The 20,778-nt window shown below is 42.1% G+C and overlaps 1 protein-coding gene across 1 annotated transcript in view; it reads right to left on the reverse strand.

Moving 5' to 3' along the window:
• Nucleotides 1-206: 206 nt before the first annotated feature.
• The window catches only part of MLXIP (MLX interacting protein), a 49,561-nt gene continuing 28,989 nt past the window's right edge, over nucleotides 207-20,778 (reverse strand). Inside the window, exons 7-17 of the mRNA XM_034068397.1 lie at nucleotides 19,975-20,064; nucleotides 19,648-19,739; nucleotides 18,842-19,502; nucleotides 15,372-15,493; nucleotides 14,462-14,648; nucleotides 13,782-13,906; nucleotides 11,734-11,832; nucleotides 9,800-9,927; nucleotides 8,635-8,758; nucleotides 6,196-6,325; nucleotides 207-5,520 (exon numbers count right to left, since the gene is read on the reverse strand). Of these exons, the coding sequence (XP_033924288.1) occupies nucleotides 5,399-5,520; nucleotides 6,196-6,325; nucleotides 8,635-8,758; nucleotides 9,800-9,927; nucleotides 11,734-11,832; nucleotides 13,782-13,906; nucleotides 14,462-14,648; nucleotides 15,372-15,493; nucleotides 18,842-19,502; nucleotides 19,648-19,739; nucleotides 19,975-20,064 (1,880 nt within the window). The 3' untranslated portion in view covers nucleotides 207-5,398. The remainder of the gene's footprint in view (nucleotides 5,521-6,195; nucleotides 6,326-8,634; nucleotides 8,759-9,799; nucleotides 9,928-11,733; nucleotides 11,833-13,781; nucleotides 13,907-14,461; nucleotides 14,649-15,371; nucleotides 15,494-18,841; nucleotides 19,503-19,647; nucleotides 19,740-19,974; nucleotides 20,065-20,778) is intronic.

Consider the following 20,778-nt stretch of genomic DNA (forward strand, 5'->3'; position numbering starts at 1 on the left):
CAGAAGCCCAGCAGAGGATATAAGCCTTGCAGTAGGAAAGCCAAACACAGATCAAAGGGACAACTTCAGCATTGCTAATACGGAAACAAGTCCTTGTCACCTTTCAGACTTGGCAAAGAGGATGGCAAGTGCTGATCCTGGTCCAGGAACAATTCCACTTACCATTTCGCCACATCCAGGTAGAAAATAAAGGCATTGAACCCAGGTTCTTCCAAAAAATAACCTTTATTGTTTTGGTTGCAAATATAAAAAAATGCATTGCACAATTTGACAGACCTACTGAAAAGTGCTACATATCAACAGCACAACAGAAGTTGTGTCATGCAACAGAACAGGAAACCTAGGCAAAGCAAGAGCACAACCTGAAGTCCTCATACCTCCAAGCTCTTTTTTTCCCTTTTTTGTTTTTTCTTAAACAAGAATGAAGTCCATTCACTTAAAACACATTTAAACACAAGGTTAGAAGAAGAAAAAGAGCAATTTATTCACTGTATTGTTAATTTAAAGGCTTGCTCCTAACATTGATAACTTTTGATTCAAAACCTTTACTCATGATGCCAAAGTTCAGATATAAAAGCAGTTCAGTCGTTCTATTAGCTAAGATGTGTTTCTTTGTAACGGAATCAAGTTTTAACAGACCAAGCTACAATTCAGTACTACCACTTCTGCTCTAACACAGAAATCCGACCAAGAATGAAACAAAAAGAAACCTGAAGCCTTAAACTGATGTTGTGGGAACAACAGTGGAGCCCTATAAAACTAAAAACCCCATAACAAATTATTTTCTCTGAAACTCAAGTGTATAAATTGAGGAGTAATAGGAAAACTATTGTGTCACCTAACATAAAAACCTAAAAGTCATCAACAGTTGTCCATCACCTTCCAAGACTGATATGACTGAATCCCTAAACCACATATCAGCATTTGGGTGTTTTCCCATGCAATAAATGTGGAAAGGAACCAAAAAAGAAAGAAAGAAAAAGGTCAAAATAGTCAACAACCCATTCTATCTTCTAGTCGGCAACATCAAGGCAAGAACTATCCACCCCAGAAACATGTAAAGTGTAACAGCTTTCAAACACTTTGTGCTGCAAAAGCAGGAGCTTACTGAATGTTTCTGCAGTGAGCTTCTCCCTCCTGCTCTCAAACTGCTCTTCAGGAGTTTTGCACTTCAGAAGCAAACACAACCTCCACAATATGTGCATACGCATGTGCACACACACACTCAAGGGAATGTAAAAACCCCGGAAGATAAAAAGGGATGCTATTTTTCAATGCAATTTGTCTTCTCAAGCCGTTTCAGATTTAGAAATTGAGGCATTTGCATATTTACTGGTATCTGTCAAACTCCTGCTATGACAATATGCACACGTGTGCAGATGTGCTTGTGTATGCAGGAGGACAGTGAAGTCAGCAGGAAAGAGGCAATTTCTTCCACGCATACACACTATTTTCCTCAACCTCAGTGTCAGAGGGACACAGTAATTGCCATGCAGATAAAAATCCTCTTAAATCCCAGTGAAGCCCCACTGCGTCAGTTCACTGGATTTTCCACATAGCATTGTAATAAGGGAACAAATGTACGACTTAAGATAAATCAAATACATACATGATGCCAAGATCTAAGGCACAGATGGAAACATCCTAGTAAGCTTCCCTTCAAGGAAGACTTCCCAAAGGGTCTAGGAAAGCATGGAAGAACATGTCAATCAGGTCAAATGGTATTAATCAAGAATCCTTTGGTTTTGTGCAGAGATCAGACAATCAAGATGACATTTGCAGTTGCATCTGTTCCTACTACTCATTAATTCCTTCAATTCTAGTTTGCTCCTAGACTTTCAGTACTTACTCCTCCTGTTAACAGGGAGCATCATACAAACCTAGTAAGTATACCAGATAATGCACAAGTTCTTCAGAACCTGTGTTTGTGGTGAGAGCCACCTAAATACTGATGGAATTCAAGGTCAGAAGGAACCACGAGACAACCCCAGCTTGACTTTGTGCATATCACAGGCCATCACTGCTTTATCTAGCCATTCCTTTGAGTGAAATGTGCCAGCTTTGACTGAATATGATTTGTATTCAATTGTGTGGGAATTCTTTACAATCAGTTTAGCACCAATTCACTGAAGATGGATGTGCATCATCTCTAATTCTGTATAGACTATAGGCACTGTGTGTTTTGCTTGCTTAAGTGTACTTTGGTGACACTGAGGAAATCAGACTTTAAATTAAGGGACAAAATGTTACCAAACATTCTTTTTTTTTTAGACAGATGCATTTAGACTCCTCATAGGGTAAGACAGAGGACCTCAAATATAAACCAAAGTGGAAACTGTGCAGAAATGAATACATACGTGGTCAATCGCTTTTCATACCGATTCTCAGCAGTTTCACTGTGCAGATGTGAGACATAAACCAGCTTTTTTCCTCCTCCTGTGTCTCCAAATGAAGTGAAATCATACCCCTCACAAGGCTGATAGAAGAAAAGAATTCTGATTTGCAATAACAGAGTGAGAAAAAATACATTGACTTGCTGCTTCAAAGAGCAGACACATCATTTCTGGTAACTGCACTACGTGGAAAGTATCTTTCCACTTTTCCTTCCTTCCCTCCTACATTCTTGCCTAAGTAAGCAATCTTTGATTTAATGTTTTTCTCTTTACTGTGTTAAGATTTGCAGACCTTTAATAGTGCCATGAGTTTGTTTCTCTACCAGTTATTAAAATAAGCGTTTTACCTCCAATTGTAACCAGGTCATGCTGCAACGAGCATGATAGTTTTTCCATCCACATCCAGCTAAAACCTGTGAATGAGCAAAATCTTTAGCAGTTCAGTCACACTACCCCTTCCCTTTCAACTTCCAATCCATTCAATGAGACTGGAGATGTTGAGATTTAAGCTTAGTAGTCATCAGACTTCCCTGGGCTTTGAAGTGTGCTTGCAGTGCACTTTGCTTGTTGAGACAAAACTCTTGATGTCATTGATACCAGGAATGGTAGAAATCTAGCACAATCACTGCCTGACAAGCAGGACACCACACTGTAGGGGAGGCATGAGAGGATTTGTTCATCTGAAAAGTACAGCAAAAACACAAATGAGTCTGTTCCTGGACAATTTGCCTACTGATTTCTTTCTAGAAGACCGGATAAGTACTTTTAACATGCAAATCCACATGCAGCTATCTCTGCATCTCAATGAGACAGGCCAGCAAAGAAAAAACTCCCCAGCTAATCATAGTGTTAAATGACTTCCTCAGAGCCAAGCTCACAATCAATGATAAAAATGGGAGGATTTAAAGCACTGAATTAAAAAAGAACCTACACTTAAGTCAACAATTTTTATCCAGATGCATCCCAAAGAGTATTGCTTGATTACAGCATTGTGTATGAAAGACTTTGATATGGATGCCCCAGAAAATCTGCTTGCTATTTAATTACTATGACAACCCTTTACACACTATTCCCACAAACCATTCCTTACTGAGACCTGGACTTCTGTTGGTTCTGTGACTAGGACACAGGTTTTCACATGTGCCACGAACTTCAAATGATTATGTTAGATCTATCGTTAAAAAACCAAACCAACAAAGCATCTTTCATTTGTCTGCAGAGCAAAAGAAAGGCACGTTGATATTCAGATCATGCTGGTTTGTCTTCTTCAGCTCCTTTCTCCACCAACAGTGCCCAAGTCCTCAACTCACAGTACCTCTTGCTCAAGGAGAAGGGGTAACCTTTCATGCTTTCCTCTTGCTACAATCCTGCTCACACACAAGTGAACTCTGCAATGAAAGCCATTAGCTGCAAGATCTCAGAACAAGGAAGAAAAATACTCCCACTGTTTCATCCCACTCCCCAGGCCTATTGCTTTGTTTTAAACTTTGGCCCACCCAGTGCTGAGAAAAACTACATTCCCCAAAGGAGAACCTATATTTCAGCACTGTGCAATGCCCCAGTGTTTCAGCTGCTCCTCATTTTAGCACTGTGCCAGCCACTAATCGCATCCAGGCAGCCTGCTTTTGAAACTGGGAGAAAACCACCCACAGGAGGTACAAGGGAGACATTACCCATAGTTTGCATAGCTCTTAAGAATCAGCATCAAGTAATGAGTGGAATTACAAGGGTCTTAGGATCACTCCAGACTATGAACCATCAGCTGGAATGAATATCCCAGTGCTGTCTCAGGATAGACACAGACTGCTGTAAGAAGACTTAAGTTTACCTGCAGCAGAGCACAGTGCTTGCTGAGACTGTCACAGAAAAATGTTATGCACTGTTTTGGGTTTTAAACATTTTTATATGTTTTGTCATTCATGTTGAACATAACCTCCCCACACAGACCAAATATAGCTAAGTCCTTCAGGCTTTTCAGGTAGAAGGCAAAAAGACCAACCAAGAAAGAAGCAAAGAACTGCCTACAAGTCCATGTGCTTTGATACAGTTTCTAAGATAGCAAAAAAGCCAATTTCTTCACATTACAACCTCAATTCTTGTCTCTGAAGCACTACTACATTTATTTATGGATGTGTTTCACATGTGCACATATTATGAGGAAGGCAGCTGAACTCTGCAGAGTGCAAAGAAAACAGCTCACAGAGTAAATGGGTATGAAATCCATACATCCTAATTGCAGAATCTATGCCATTTAAAACTGCTTTCTTGCCCTTCCTGCACAGCCTGCTACTGACTCACTTGCAATGGCTGTATCAGAAAAAGAATAAAAATCAGCTACTTTATTTACTAGAAAATAAAGCATGTCTTGAAACTGATCATATGCAATGATACATGATATGCATGAAAACAAGGATACAGAAAACAGAGCCTGAGATTTTAATGCTAGTATTTTTGCCACAAGTTGACATCATTGACGGATTTGTCTTCTCCTTTGGTTTTAAAGATGATCCTGTTTAACAATTCTCACTATTCAAGTAAAACAAATGGAACTGAATACCAGAAAACAAAATAAAAAGCACATTTTGTGTGATGAAATTGGAAGTGTTTTTCTCCTTCAGGAGAACATCCCTTGGTGTACAAGACTGACACTTCAAAGAACTTGGTACTCAAAGCTTTTTCATAGAAGTGTGTTTGTTGCATATAGATGCATGCTGCATTGATGGAGATATATTGCTGCCTGCAGGACTCAAACCTGCTAAATTTACCTGAGCTTGGTGTTTTCTTACTTAACGGAGTACAGCACAGCACTGAAGAAGAATCAAAACGTTATGACAACATTGCCTCAGAGTTCCACATATTCTGAAGGCAGAGCCAGATGCCCTGAACAACATCTCGTGTGATGGAGAGAATTCTTTCTAAAGTGCATCAACTGAAAGGAGCCTCACCAGGCTGCTGGACTGGCAGGTTCCCCACCCCTTGTACAAGCAACTCATTGTCTTTGGTTGTTAGGTTTCACCAGCTGTTTTGTTCATCTTGTTCACTGCCTCAGCAGCTTGCTCTGGCAGGCGCGATGGGTCCGACAGAACTGAGGTGGTTGTACTCAGATGCCGGAGGGTGTTCAGCACCACTGTAAAACAAAGTCAGAAAAGCATCAAGAAAAGCTGTTAGTCTGACTGCAAACAGATCCACGCAGGACAGTGTGCAGGTACTGCAAGGCTGTTAGCCACAACTTTGGAAATACCTCTGCAAAACATGCACAACTCCACACACAGTGACAGCAATAAACAGATGTGTAAGAACTGTGCAGATGTAGTGCTTTAAACCACCCATTATTGGGTTGTAAACTATTCCTTCTACAAAAGAGGGCACCTTCTGGGAATTACAGCTGTAAATGTAAATACTTGCTGAATTGCAAGAGGGAAAGGACCAAGCAATCATGCCCAGACAGAAGGTCATCCCAAAGCTGAATAAGAATCTCTAGTCTTCCTTCAGAATGAGATAAATCACACTGCCAAACTCACTCCAACTAGAGTGGAGCATCTGAAATTTAAATGCAGCTTGAGACTGTTTAAATTCTGGTATCAACATTTGTTGTTTGGTTTCTTTCTGTTCAGTGTTAATCATGCAACCAAGTGTCTTCACAGTCAAAAGAGGTTCATATTTTTCTGCTAAGAGAAAGGAACTGGAAGTTACATTTAGCATCATGTGATTTCTTTGTCATCCCCTGGCTTTCAAGAAATAGTGTTCTATATGGTCTCACTTTCAATGATCTAGAATAACTGCTGGAGAGAACTTTACTTACTTGGCCTTAGAACAGGAAGAGAACAGTGCTGATCCACCCAGGCCATTGCAGTTTGATTCAGATCCTTAAAGCTTGTAGAGGAAACCATCCCATTGAAGGACTCAAACAATGGCTTAATAATAATGCTGAACTGCAAATCATCAAATGTTAAGGGAGACAACAAAGGAGGAGTTCAAAACATTCTATGGGAAAGGCTACTACAGCCTTTCCCTGTTTTCTGCACAGAAAACAATGGACTTCTAAACAGACTGCAACTCCTAGAGGCATTGCAACATTTCAAAGAGTCTGTTTTACATCTTTAACATTAAGACAAAGGAAAAAAATGACCCTCAGTTCAATACAGACCAGAACAGTAGCAAGCTGAGGACTGTCAGGCTTTCATTTTGGCTCTCTGTTGTCACAGCTTGGAAGGATGGGCTGGAATTGGCAATAACCTTCCTGGCAGAAAAGGAGCAGATAGGATTTTTTGCCTATCGTGTATTAGGACGTACAGAGCACCGCCACAAGCCTCAGCTGCCCCAGCTCCAAGGCTTTCAGATGAGCTTTCCTGGAATATCTGAACTCAAACCAGCTTCCTCTATCACAATAATACAGCAAGGAGATTCAAGGTGTATTTATTTCAGAAGCTGGCTGGATGATAAAACTCATGTGAAGGCTCAGAATCTGTGGTTTTATCATGTTACTCTGGATGTCAGCAGCAAGTAAGAATGCGGTCCAAACCAATCTCACTCAGCATTGTCATGCATCCCTATCTCACTGTGGCTGACAATCAAGACAGGTCTAATAACACTTGAGGGGATTTACATGCCCTTATACACTTTGACAGTGACTGGAAGAACAACATGGGTATTACTCAATGGATATTCTAATATTCAAGAGTATTCTATTCTTGGCTTATCTCTGGTTGCCCAAGAGAAACCAGATTACTCATTTCCCTCTTATATGCAACAGAAACTATGGCATTTTCATATTTGTAATGAAATTGCTCTTCTCTCTTTTACAGTTTTTACAGGCTTTTACAGTTTTACAAGGAAGAGCTTTTTTATTATTAACACTCACCCCTGGACCTTGCCAGTTATTACTGCCCTTCACTAAGGATTCAATCCAGCTGTTAGAACAACTGTTGGGTCACAGTTATATCCTGACTTGTAAAGAGAAGTTTGGGAACATTACTTAGCCTATCGACCTCTTCTTTCACCAACCACAAACACCTTTTTCTTTGCTCAAATATGACAAAACACAGCTCTCCAGAGCTGCATCTTCATCCCTGAAAACCTCTGCCACTTTCTAGAAGTGTCTCACTTCCAAATTCTGGAGGCAATTAACATCTTGGAGCAGCATAAAATGAACACACCATCCCATCAACAAAGATGCTCAGGATTGTCTTTAGAACATCGATCAAACTGGTTATTTAAAAACCTCTGGTTTTGTCATTTAGTTGGAATTGTTATAAAATTAATAGTGCTGTAGAATCCAGAGGTTCAACAGCTGCACCAGCCTCAAGTTATCAGAGTTTGCCTGAGAACTTGCTAAGAAATCTTTCCTAAAACAATGCTAAAAAGAGAAGTATCTTTCTAGGGCCAACATAAACCAGGGAACACCAAAGAAAGCATTTTCATATATGAAAGGATTAAAAACACTATTTCATGTATGCACAAGCATGCTCAGATATACTCATGTTATCCAGGGGGTTAGAAATAACCAGCACAGGACACAGAAAATCTGAAGTGCAAATAGCCACATGAACAAATGAAGTTTAATGGGAAAAGCAAAGGTTAACAGTAATGATCATTGCTAATTACTAATAGCCCTGAACTGATCCAAGCTCATAATGTTTGATCCAAACTAGTTCAGTCTGTAGAGCACAGATTAATCTTGCTTCTTTCAGGTTGTATCTTTCTACCTCCTCTATTATCATCTGCCTACAAGCACATCTGCCAACAGTACTGGAGAAGCAAAGAGAAACTAAGTTGATTCCCTGTTGTAACAAAAGGCAAACAGAAAACTGAAAGAAAATCAAAAAGAAGAGGGGGAGGGAGAAAGGAATGTACAAGTTTTTACAACTGCCATTGCACAAGCTTCAGTAACTGTTTGTAATAGCTTTTTCTCCAAAATCTTTGTTATTCTCTGTTCAGTTCTTCCAAGAGACAAGAACTACAGTTACAGTAGCAGTCCAACACTGCTTGCACTATAAAAACCCACCAAGAAAACTCTGCCTTTGTACTGCATTCTACTCTCAAGTTACCTCCCATGCTTTAAAATGAGCAAGTTCTGCCTCATGACAGTCAATAAGGCAGAGATTCACATCCACATACAGGTGTGAATGAAAACCGAGGACAGATGTAATCAAAGTAACTTTGCTTGAAGCATGAAAATCCAGTGTTCTTGGCTCTGTTAGTACCAAACCTCAAGTTCAGCAGGTTGATATAAAAAGGATACAATCCAAAACTTCCAGTTCTGCAAGGTCCTGCTTCTCACATACTCATCAAACATCCTCCTCATGTGGTCAAACCTTTGCCGTGTTACGGGAGCCCCGGTAGCAGGGAGTTGCTGTTGACAAGAACTGCAAAGATGTTCTGAGGTCAGAATCCCCACCAGAAAGGACACTTCCAGACTAAATCATAGCAAGAGAAAAGTGTGTATCCCCAGTATCCCTGACCAAGGTGGTTTCCCAGTGCATGACCCCCTCCAGAATGGGACTGTTACAGCCAGGAATACATACTGTTTTCCCATCAACTTTGTCTATATTCATACAGCAAAGCGATTTCTCAAGCTGCTACACACTTCTCATTACAAGCAACAAAGCTGAAAACAAAGTATAACATAGGACAAAGTAGTTTTTGGCATCCAATTAGAAAAAGGCACATTAGGAGTCGAAGGAAAATTTACAGGGTTACTCCTGAGCAATGTTACAGCTGAAAATGTTACAGAGATTCTTCAGAAACAGATCAATTTGAAATAAAACCAAACAGACATCATACTTTAAAACAAAAATCCCAAGGTTGTGATTTGCTGGTAAGTCTAATGTAATGCCTAAGCCTAACATTGCTGTAGATGGAAGAAAAACCACCAGGGTTCTCAACATGCTTTGCAATAGCACAGAACTATCTTAAACCCACAGAGGAAACTGAGGCAACCAGGAAGGTGAAGCGACTTATCAGAGTTATGTGCAGCCAGTGGCAAGCTTCTTGATTCCAAGTCCTGTGTCTTATGTACTCAGTCTTATTCTCCTATGAAAACTGACTGCATTTGGAAGGAGAACTGCAGCAAAGCCATCATGAAGAGTGTTTGATCACCCAGTGAGCACAGCTTTACAAAAACATGTCACTGGCTTCTTCTGAGAAGTATTCTAACTGACCTGATGTGTCATTTCAGATGCTGCCACGGCTGGGCATCCCTTCTCAGAGCTTGCTGAAAATCCACATGGTTTGCTACCAATGCCCATCCCACAGCAACTATGCTCTTTGACAGTTGGTAGCAACCCTACTTCTGTTCAATACCCATCTGCCGTTTGGCATGACATCTGAGGCAAACATTCCCTGTTGTTAGCCAAAGCAACATTCAAGCTGCTCTGCTTCATTACAGAAAGCTCCCCAAATCTCACATGATGGCAGCGTTTAGCTCCTCGATTTCTTCCCGAAGGCGCCTGGTTTCCTCTTGCATCTGTGTTCTTTCCTGCTGTAGTTTAGCGATATATTCTACTGTTTTCTGGAGCATGATTGCATGGCTGATCTAGACCAAACACAAACATAGAGCTCACTTTCTGGAACAAAGCTAGACAGGTGAAGAGTTTGCCCCTAACCTGCTGTAACACCCCAAAAAGCACTTCAGCACCTTTTCTTAAGTTCCCTTCACTGTGTGCAAAAGGACACAGGCGGAGCAGAATACTTTAGGTAATACTAAACTCTTCATTTCTCTGGCTCCTGTCTGCACACTAGGACAGAGAAATGTGGTTGCAGTGGTTGTTTTCTTCCACAAATTACAGTTTTGCTACTTCGTTGGAAGAAGTCATTTAATTATTTGTTTCATTACCTAGCCTCTTGAAAACATTTACCATTCTTACTTAAGTACTGAAGGATGGGCTACATCTGCTGATAGATTCATTGCCCTGTTAGAAGCGTTGTTCCAAGTTGACAATACAGATTATTTCGTTTGGGAAAGCAGAAGTTACTAACAGAAGGCAACACAGTTTAGCTATCACCAAAGGAGACAGAAACAGTATCACAGATTCTTTTTAAAATACCACTCAGTTTGAAGGGACAAATTAAGTATCTGTACTTGAGAAATAGAATAATCAGACATTTTTATAATCTGTAAAATAAGCAGTAAAGCTGGGTTTTCAAAAGTCATTAACTTTCCAATCAGGAAGCCAAATTCTGACAACTTATAGCATAACTATACAAAACCATAACAATTATGTGAACAAATCAACATACTGCTTTCATATTATCCATCTTTCAAGAGGCACTGGCATTTAAAGGACATCTGTTGTGCAGTCAAGTCCGTGTTTCAGTTATTTTGACTTCACTTTAGTGACCTAACTGGTATAGCCAGAAAAGGGTCTTAATTTGGACAAAGTCATATGACAATGAGAAGTCAGTTGGGTATTTTTTTCTCTGTAAATCTATGCATGGGTAATGGGGTCAAAAACCAGGCCTGAAAATATTTGTAAGGCTGGGGGCATAGAGACAAATGCTTCAAGGCAGACTGAAAATCCCTCTAGGTTACTTTACAAGTCATCTGAACAGGCCAGGCTCCTGACTGCTGCAGGCAGGCAGGGATCTCACTGGTGTATGAAGTTCAGAAACACCACTGAAGCTTTTTGTTCTTCCTTTGGCTCACTGTCACGTTTTAACAGTAGTTACAGCTGCACAAGGTTGCTCTGCTGTGCTCTCAGCTGTGGTTAGAACAGCATGTAGCTAACGAGTTGTGCTCATAGGTGGGTATTACACTACCTCAGCCCAAATGCAGAGGTATATTAAGCCAGGCCCAGCATCATATCAGCAGCATCTACCTGGCTTCTGGCTGGCTCATGGTTCAGGCAGAATAAGCTTACAGTACTGGCTAGAACGTAGCTTTTTCAAGTCCAGCTATGGGGACCAGAACTCATCCAGAATAGGTATAAAAAGCCAGTATGTCAGAAGAAAGGTGACCTAACAGTAAATGGAAAATCATCTTAAGCTGCAAACATGACAAAAAATATCTTCACTACTGGAGTACCAAGAGCAAGGATTGCAAAGATCAGTTTCTCTTCTTTCCCTGTTGGCTTTTAAAGCTGTAGCATCTCATCAGACAAGATTTACTCAACACCTGAAGCTGCATCAGAAGAACAATGTTTAAAAGATGAAGCATTTTCACATAGTCTTTTGACTGTAAGCCATGGATTTATCACCCTTCCCTTTGCAAGTCCCTCAGTTTGAGGATCTTCAATGACTGACTGGCATTCTCAGTTGACAGTGAAGAGATTCAATTTACTATTAAGTCTTTTTAGAATGGCTCTTGCTCATATTTCACATTTAAGTGCCAAAAGTCACTTACCAACTTGGAGTTAGTTGAAACCAAGCTGTTGAGAGTACTGAAACCAATCTTGATATTAAACCTTCGTTTTTGGTCCGAAATGTGCTTCATTCTTCGATTCTGCGTGAATAAAATCAGCTCAGTCTATGCTGCTCTCCTTTAACGTTCTACTGCTTGACTGTTTCAGCTATTCACAGTGTAGTATCTGTTGACTTGTGGCATTCAGTCTTGCCAAAGCCACATTTGCAAACAGTGATTTGTTATTTATTAAATAACTTAAATATTAAAGTTATTTGAAGTGATTTAAGTTACAACAAGCATCCAGTGTATTAAATCCAATTGCAAACCCTATAGGTTTTCTTTCTTGAAGTAAAAATTCTTGGGACTCCTAACCAATTTCATTTTCTGAAGTCAAACTCCAGTTCTGGAGGCATGCAATTGGTTAGGATCTTGTTGAAATCTGTAAGTTTAAAGCAGTCTGTAACATTTACTCCCAATACATACACAGGATGTAATGGACAGTCTGACAAAAATGAAAAAGATGATAAGAATCAACAACTCTGGCCTACCCCAAAGATAAAGGCTTTGCCATGAATTAGCACTTTCATTTGTAGCATTAAAAACTTAGAAGTTGCTTCCACCAAAGCACTTTGAGAATGCATTTTTGGCAGCGCCAGACTTCCTGGCAGTAGCTCACCTTCACCCCACTTTATTTTGGAGGAAAACAATGTAATAGAGCAGTAAAGTGGCTGACCAAAACCACAGAAAATGCAGGTTCAAGAGCAGAACTGAGATTTCCAGTGCCCTCTGTGCTTTGCCAAACTGAAAAACGATGTTACCCAGCAATACAGAACAGTTTAATCTCAGCAGGAACGCAGAAGAGCAAAAGAACATACATCTGGAGACTGGCATGCATTACTGTTTTCTTCCTTGTCCCACCGAAGTCACTAACAGAACACAATCAAAGCAATTCCTGGCTAAGCAGGTCAGTTTATGTGGCTACAAAGCCTACCTCGTTGCAGTGTCCTTACTTTTAAGAACACTCCTCCATCTAGTGGCCACTCTTCCATCCTCAGCGAGTCCTAATTTGCTCTTTTGCCAACTTTGCATTCTAGCAGTGAACAGGCTGCAACTACCGATAATGCTGATGATTAGGTTGATTATATAGGCTGAGATACTGATAATTTATGCCAAGCAAATAACTACAAACTTCAATCAGTAACTCGCAGTATGCTCAGCAAGGGGTAGTTCTCTGCAGCAGAGCTAGAGTTGAGTGCAATCACAGGTTGCAATGTTTAAACTTAACCTTTTTGCCCTGGGAGTAAATCAAGCTGACAGCAACTCATAGGCTATATAGAGAAGCCAAAAAGGGGTTGGCACTCACAAAATGGTTAAGTAACACTCCCTTTCACAAGAGAAGGAATGAGAGGGTTCCAGCCGATTGTCCTGCATTTCTCCTACCATCACAGAAAGTGTTGTGACAAGGTCAGCTTGTGTGTGAGGTACAGCCAGCTTCCAGATGCTACCTCTAGACTGCTGAGTTCTTACCCCAGTAAGTCTCAAAGTGTTTTACAGCTGTAACTTGTGGAGTCTGTGGAGCTGCTTCTCTGTGGAGCTGCATAGCAACACTGGAGGCATGTAAGTACCTCAGCAGGTCAAGAACTCCCCCTCCAGTGATGGCCAGAGCCCTGCAGACTAAAGACCCCCAATAGAACAATGACAAAAAGCCATGGTTTAGAAAACTAAGCCTCAAGCTTCTGACCAAGTAAACTGAGAGCTGTCATAACACTCCTGTGAGCCATAGCAGGAACTGCTGTCATGACCATAAGGACCTGCAGAGGTACAGTTAAGGCCAGGCCCTCTGGTGACACAACCCTACGGAGGAGAGTAGATCACTGAAGTCTGACATTTCAAATTGAGCAGAACAGCATGGATGCAGCACAACCTACGCCTGAGGCACAAACACTTCACTGTTCCTGAAACACAACTTCTCTCTAGTCCAGGCTTCAGGGTAAAAACGTAACTACAAAGGCAAAGAAGAAAAGCGCCTCAAAGGAGAAGACACGCACCTTAAATGCAGCCATATTAGGGTCAGTGGCAGGTTTTCCTGAGCAGCTGTTCTGGGGAGACTGTGGACTGGGGCTCTGCTCAGAGGTGCAGGGGGAAGCTTGGCCTGAATTCTGACAGTCTCGGTCTTCAGAAGGGAAGAAAGACAAGTCACATTCACAAACAACTTTCTGTAGCAAATGGAACTGTTGAGAAGTTTCTATTCAGAATTGAATTGAAATGCAGCTGGTAACAAAATTATACTCACTGATGCAGCAAACACATGCTAGAAAATGTCAAGATTGCTGGGAAAGCTTAGTAGTTCATGGCACAAGGATAATACATCTCAGTAGTGGTATGTAATACTCCACACACATGTTTCAGGAAAGGTATGTTGAATGTAAAGGCTGCAATTCCATCATCCTCCTAGACTCCTTCATTTGAGGGCTTTAATGGCCTGAGACATGATTGTAACACTTACAAACCCCTTACCAGCAAAACCAGCATATATCTCTAAAACCAGCCCAGACACCACTCTATTAACAGGTATGCAGGAGTCTTTGCACTTACCTACTGTTAACAAGGATTATATCTCAGATCCTCCAAAGCTCTAGTTATGGCACAAGGCCCATTTACACCCTGCCTACTCAATGGAAACACACATGTGTAGGGGAGAGAGAACGCTTACAGCTTTCTAACTTACTAGGTGTAGGTGAGGGAACTTGTGAACTGCTACTGTGGGAAGGGATTTGCTCTCCTTTCACCAACACATCCTGGACTACACTAGGAGAGAAGAGATGTGAGACTGTGGACTGGGTTTGTTGACTACTTGGTGCTCGCTGTGCTGGACCAACCAGAATGTTACTACGGAACTCCGTCACCCCGGGAGCCTGGGAACAGCACAGAAATAGCACAGAGGAAAACAGAAAGAACAAGAGAGCAGGAAGGGGAAGGGTGGGGGCAGAGCAGGAGAAGAGATGAGAGAAAGAAGAAGGAGGGGGAGAGAGAAAGAGAGATTTGTTACCTTGCCTTTCACTAAAAATAGCAAATTAATACATGATTAACAATCTGATGACATGAAACAAGGGCTAATACATAAGGAATTGGCAGGCACTGAGGTCAGACTTCTGGCAGGAGACCAGTATCCTTTCATAACTTTAAGCAGTATTACAACACATCGACATAAAATACTAAAATCTACTTCCATCTTCCTGCATTCAACATATTAGGAAACCCTCCTAACTCCAGGCATGCCTTCCAGTGTGTAAATGGAAAGGTGAGCATCCTGGCTTCCTCTGGCTTCTGCACAGGTAAGAAAAGGCCCAAACCATCCCCATTCATAGTACTGTGTATACATGCCTCTTTTTAATCTTACTGCTGTGTGAGACAGAGTCTGTGAAGACTACATAGTGCTTCCAGGCCCATAAAGTAGCTAAATTAAAAATAAGCAAACATAATACTGAATGCACAAACACATATGCACATAAATCTCACATATGCACATAGAAGGTGAGGTTTAGTGGACTGGTTACCCTCCTGAGCACATTATGGCTCTAACTACTTGAAAGTAACAGGCCTAGAGAATAAATACATAGTTTTTTTCTTCTCCTTACTCTGACAATTCCAGCTGGTGCAATTGCAACATTAGACTGAGACGTGGCTGGCGTCAAAATCCCCTCTCTTTTTAAAGGTGCTGGAGTTACAATCACAGCTCTGGACTGTCCTTGAAAGGCAGCTGAAGAACACAATTAAGTTAGAATAGTTAATGAGACAAAAAAATACAGAAAAAAAATCAAAAAACTGGAGATTATTTTGTGTGAAGTAACTTGTCACGGGACAGGGGAATGGATCAGTGGGCACCTATTTGGTACTATTTCTGATCATCTCAATCCCATTAATCTAGTACAAAGGACTCTACACACAGCAGTTATTTCTGAAGCTTCTAATGTCCTTTTTCAAGGTGAATTTATGGAGGTAGGCAGTAAATCAGGGAGGTGCAAAGTGTCTTCACTCTATCAGAGTTGGGTTTGACAGAACCAAGATCATCTTCACCTCTCATCACTTCTTGGATCTCATGTTTGCTGACCCAGAAGGGGTCAATGACAAACCAACTGAAGGATGCATATTCAATACTTCACACCTCCTTGTGTATATATACATTAAATTCCATTCCCCTCTCTGCTAGCTTCTTTAACTACCTGGTTTTACAGTTGCTTTACATGACACACGAGCACAAGACAACCAACTGTGACTGGGAATCAGCACCAAAATTCCGGCAAACAGGTTAAAGGACCAGGAGTTCTGCAGTGTTACACAGCTAAAGATAATGGTGAATAGCAGCAATTGTCTCCACAAAGAAAGTTACCCAGAATTCTCAAACCCAGTCTGTACAGGAGCTTGCCCCCACAACAGGAATCAGGATCCTTACTCTGAAGTTTTTCCACTACTATAGTATTTGAGTCTAACAGAAATCTGTGAAGGTCTCTATTTAACCAATGCAAATGTGCAGTTATTACCATGGCATTAATACTGATGTTGGTCTTACCTCGACTTCAGAGAGAACATGACTAACCATCCTGTATTGTTACTGAGGGAAGAACCATGCAAAGACACAGCTTCTGTATGCTTTTTGAGAATGCTAAACCAAACTTACTTCATTTCATTCATAGCCTGCGTTGGCTTCAGCTCTTCTTTGTACTAATAAAGTCACAATGAATGAAAAGTGTCACAATAGCTCAGGCACTGCAAACATACCCCTCTGCAGTTCAGCATCAGGATAGTGAAGGACACATACAGCAGAACAGAACAACAGTGCAGGATATCTAATGTCCTCTCCCCTACTGTCCCTGGGACCAACAACTGTGTTTTGAATCAACTGCATAGCCTTTATTACAAAGGCCTGTGGACAGCATAAACCTTGTATCAGCCCTTGTGTGGGTACATCTGGCAGAGCACTGTCACTGGCATATAGGGAGTTCATTCTTTGCCTGAGCATTCCCACATACAATGCTGGAATCACAACCCTTCCACTGTTCACTACTGTTCAGCTGGACTTACTGCATCTCTGCTGAGCTCAAGAGGCTGCTCCTACCAGTGCATTAATGTTGCTACACAAACTTGTTATTTCAGACTTCCCCACTGGGGTAACTAACAATCAGCACATATTTAGATGTCCCTTTACACTTTCCATGTTTCTGTCCTACACATGTATCTTTTGTGGACTTCCCTCTCAAACCCACAACCCTTTATCCTGAAGTGGTGAGAATGGAGCTCTTTCCCATGTGAAGTCTTGCACCTGATGAGACAACCCATGCAGATTTCTGAGTCCTTGCATCACAGCACAGTAAATGTAACACACCCCTTTTGAACAAGCCAGGTTATAATACAATCTGCTTTGTAGTCTTGAGCTGATTGTTTGTCCTGAACACAAATGACAGGTATAAATGCCTCAATTACAGGTACTAAATATTCTATTTCCAAAAATAAACCTCTAGATAAAACCTTGGATTTGACCTCTGAGCTTGGTGTCCCAGCAGTTTAGGAGCACTGTGATCCCCAAACACGCACCACCTACCAGGAACGAGTGACAGCAACAACCTTAAATCTAGATGAAAAACAAAGCCATTTGTTGTGTTGGCCTAGAAGTAACTGATGAAGCCCTGGAAAAAGAACAACCCAGGCAGCGTGAAGGAGACCAGAAGCAAAGGCTTTCTTTAAATGAGAGGTGCCTGCAATGCTTTACTAGGAGAAATGTATGTCTTGACTGCTGAAAGTACACAAGACTCTTGCTTTATAATGTACTAAAGATAGAAACACTGCCATTAACACCCCAGTACTATTAATCATGGGCCAACCCAGTGCAGATGCTAGAATTAGATCTGTGGGTCTGGTTCTACTCCTGAACAGTGGGTTTTTATTTGGGAGGGGCTGTTTGTTTGGTTTGGATGCTGGGTTTTTTTCTGGTGGGTAACCACACAGTTACTCCTTAGTGAACCCCATTTAGCAAGACTGCTCCAGGCAGGGCTTTTCTTGCATTATTGTTGCACAATTCAAGTGGCTGAAGTCACTTGGCCCCCAGCCAGCACAAGTCTAAAACCACTGTGCAATAACCCCAAGCATAAGAGTACTGCCTGTTCTGCTCTAGCCTGAGCCTTCCCACAGGAACCACCAAGCAACTCCCTCTGTTCATATTTGCTATTCTTAGCTTTGTGCAGTGCTGATGGCTCTAAATCACACCCAATGTGGAGGTCCCACGTATCAGTTTGGCACTCACACTCTGAAAATCATGTGCTTCTGACAGCTTCTCAAACCTGTAGATGGCTTGAAACAGATCTCCAGCTCACCCTACCTGTTCTGAGTCCTACCCCACTGGAAGGGCTGATTCTCATCGCTCCAGTTCTGCTAGGGAGTACTAATGGTAGATGAGAGGCACACTCCTATGCTTTCATCTGGACCAATGTTGTGCTCTACTTCAATAGCTGCTCCCTTGTTAATGCTGTACTTGATCTAAAGAAGAGTCAGACACACCTAAGATCAATATCAGTATACATCCAAAGCATTTCCAAAGGATGTGCCCTGGTACCTGGCATTACAGAGGGAGATGATGCACAGCAGGCACAGAACTTGTCCAGGGCAATCAGATGAGTCAGTGACAGGGACAGATCTACCATTCTCCATCCCTACCTCTTCCTCCCTTCTCCAACCCTAATGTGGCTGAATGCTCCAAGGGGCAGAGTTAATCAGAACAGCATTAAACATCAAACCCAAGGTTTTTATGGGGCAGGAGCACAGAGCTCTAAGTCATCCCATGTGCTGATGCACCTGTACAGCTCAGCACAAAGTTTTACAAGGAGAAACCCCCTTTTACAGATCAGCTTGTCACACTCACAACCAAACTGCAGCTTCAAATTGAGAGCATCCCATTGAACAGTGTAGCCACACACCAGTGGGTTCAGGGGTTCCTTGGACACCCTCAGGAAGCTGTATTTTTACTTATTATGTAAACCAAGAAAAACAAGAAGGTATCTCCCTCCTGCAAACCCCACTCAGCAAAGAGAAACATCACCTCACCAGAGCTTCTCACCTGGGGTGATGAAGGCATTCTTTAATAAGGACACATTTTCAGGCTTCGGAGCAGGCACTATTTTTTTTGACTGTTTGGGCCTTGTCCCAGCACTGGCCAGAGGAACAGCTTTGAGGAGTGCAAATGTCAGTTGGGACTGCAGCTGGGGCCAGGGCTGCCCCTGCACGACAGTAGTCTGGAAAGCCATGTTACAAGGCACTCCTGCACCCGGCTGCTGCGTGGCCAGAACAAGGTTCTGGCTCTGGCTGAAGGTGGTGGCAGGGGCATTGTGGGTCAATGTTGCAGAAGCTGTGTGGGTGATAACTGTAGACTCAGAGAGGCCAAACTTCTGGGTTTCTGGTGCAGCAAAGGGAGCTGGTGAAGAGCTTAAGCTGGAATTCAGAGGCACTGCAGGCAACGGGGACTGGTGCTGTTGCGTTGCAGGTTGAAGCAGTGGCAGGGGAGTCTGAAACACTGGCATAAAAGTCTGTGGCCCGCTGATAGACGAGTCAGGAGTGTAGTCTGCTGGCTGGATGAAAGATCCCTCGCTTTTAATGTTCAAACACTGGTCAGTGCCAACATCAGGAATGACAGGAGCAGGTACTGAGGAAGTAATGAGTCCATCACTGATGTTCTCTTCTGGAAGTGTGTTGGGCAATGAACCCGACGGCAGGACAGGAGACTGACAGGAAAGAGAAATAGTACAGATTCATACATGAAACTCTTGTCTGAGCTCCTTCTGAGAAGGACATGGCTCCTGTCTGAGAGTCTTCAGAGCGCATACGTGTCTGAGACAAGGCTGCTTTGAACACTGAGAACTCTCTTACCTGGGAAGAATGGTTGCTGCTGTCTGTGGTAGCTGAGCTGACAGCAGATGCAGAAGGGAAATAACTATTGGAACGACTGGGTGTGAACAAATCTGAAATATAAAAAGTCATCCGTTACTTTTCTGTTTTTCATACTCATGATATGCAGCAGTAGTTCAATGTCATACAGAATTCTTAAAGTACCAGAAAATGTTCCAAGGCAAACAAAGTGTTAAATTACTTCATCACTGAGAAGTGTTAAACGTTAAAAACTAGTTCACAACTCACTGCATTTTTAAAGAAATCAGTTGAGATATATATGTAAATATATATATACATGATTCTTACCCTGAAAAGGCTCAAAAGTATCCATAAAATCAAAATTTGGCTGGAGAGGTATAAGCCCTGGTTGAATCATGTCAGCATTTCCTAAGTGTGCTGCAAAATTCAGGAGACAGATTGGATTAGCATGACATCACTCACACAGTAACAGCAGTACGAATATAGCAGCTGGCTACACCACCCCACACTCCACAGCCAGGCTTGGCCAGGGTGCTTCCAGAAAAACTCCTGCTGAAAGGAAGCAAGCATCTGCTTTTCTTCACAACTGCAGCACAGCTCTGAAATCAAACCCACTGGGAAAGGAAACTTTCAACTAGGAAAACTGAAGAGGTGAAACCTGAAGGCTCTAACAACTGGAGACTGCCAGGTTTGGATACCTCCTGCTCCCAAACCTCTTGTCCCGCCCCTGCTGCACAATCCATAAACTTGCTAGGAAGCACAACCTGAACCACCATAGCCCATAGAAAAGGATTTTAAAGTAAACCATCATCCACTTAATTTTGTCTCTAGTACATATCATACCACAAGTGGTTAGGGTTGAAGGGACCTTAAAGCTCACCCAGCTCCAGCCCCTGCCATGGGCAGGGACCCCTTCCACTGGAGCAGCTGCTCCAAGCCCCTGTGTCCAACCTGGCCTTGAGCACTGCCAGGGATGGGGCAGCCACAGCTTCTCTGGGCACCCTGTGCCAGCGCCTCAGCACCCTCACAGGGAAGAGCTTCTGCCCAAGAGCTCATCTCAGTCTCCCCTCTGGCACGTTAAAGCCATTCGCCTTGGCCTGTCCCCACAGGCCCTTGTCCAAAGACTCCCTC

The sequence above is a fragment of the Melopsittacus undulatus genome, chromosome 12 (genome assembly GCF_012275295.1).
Source record: "Melopsittacus undulatus isolate bMelUnd1 chromosome 12, bMelUnd1.mat.Z, whole genome shotgun sequence".
NCBI lineage: Eukaryota > Metazoa > Chordata > Aves > Psittaciformes > Psittaculidae > Melopsittacus > Melopsittacus undulatus.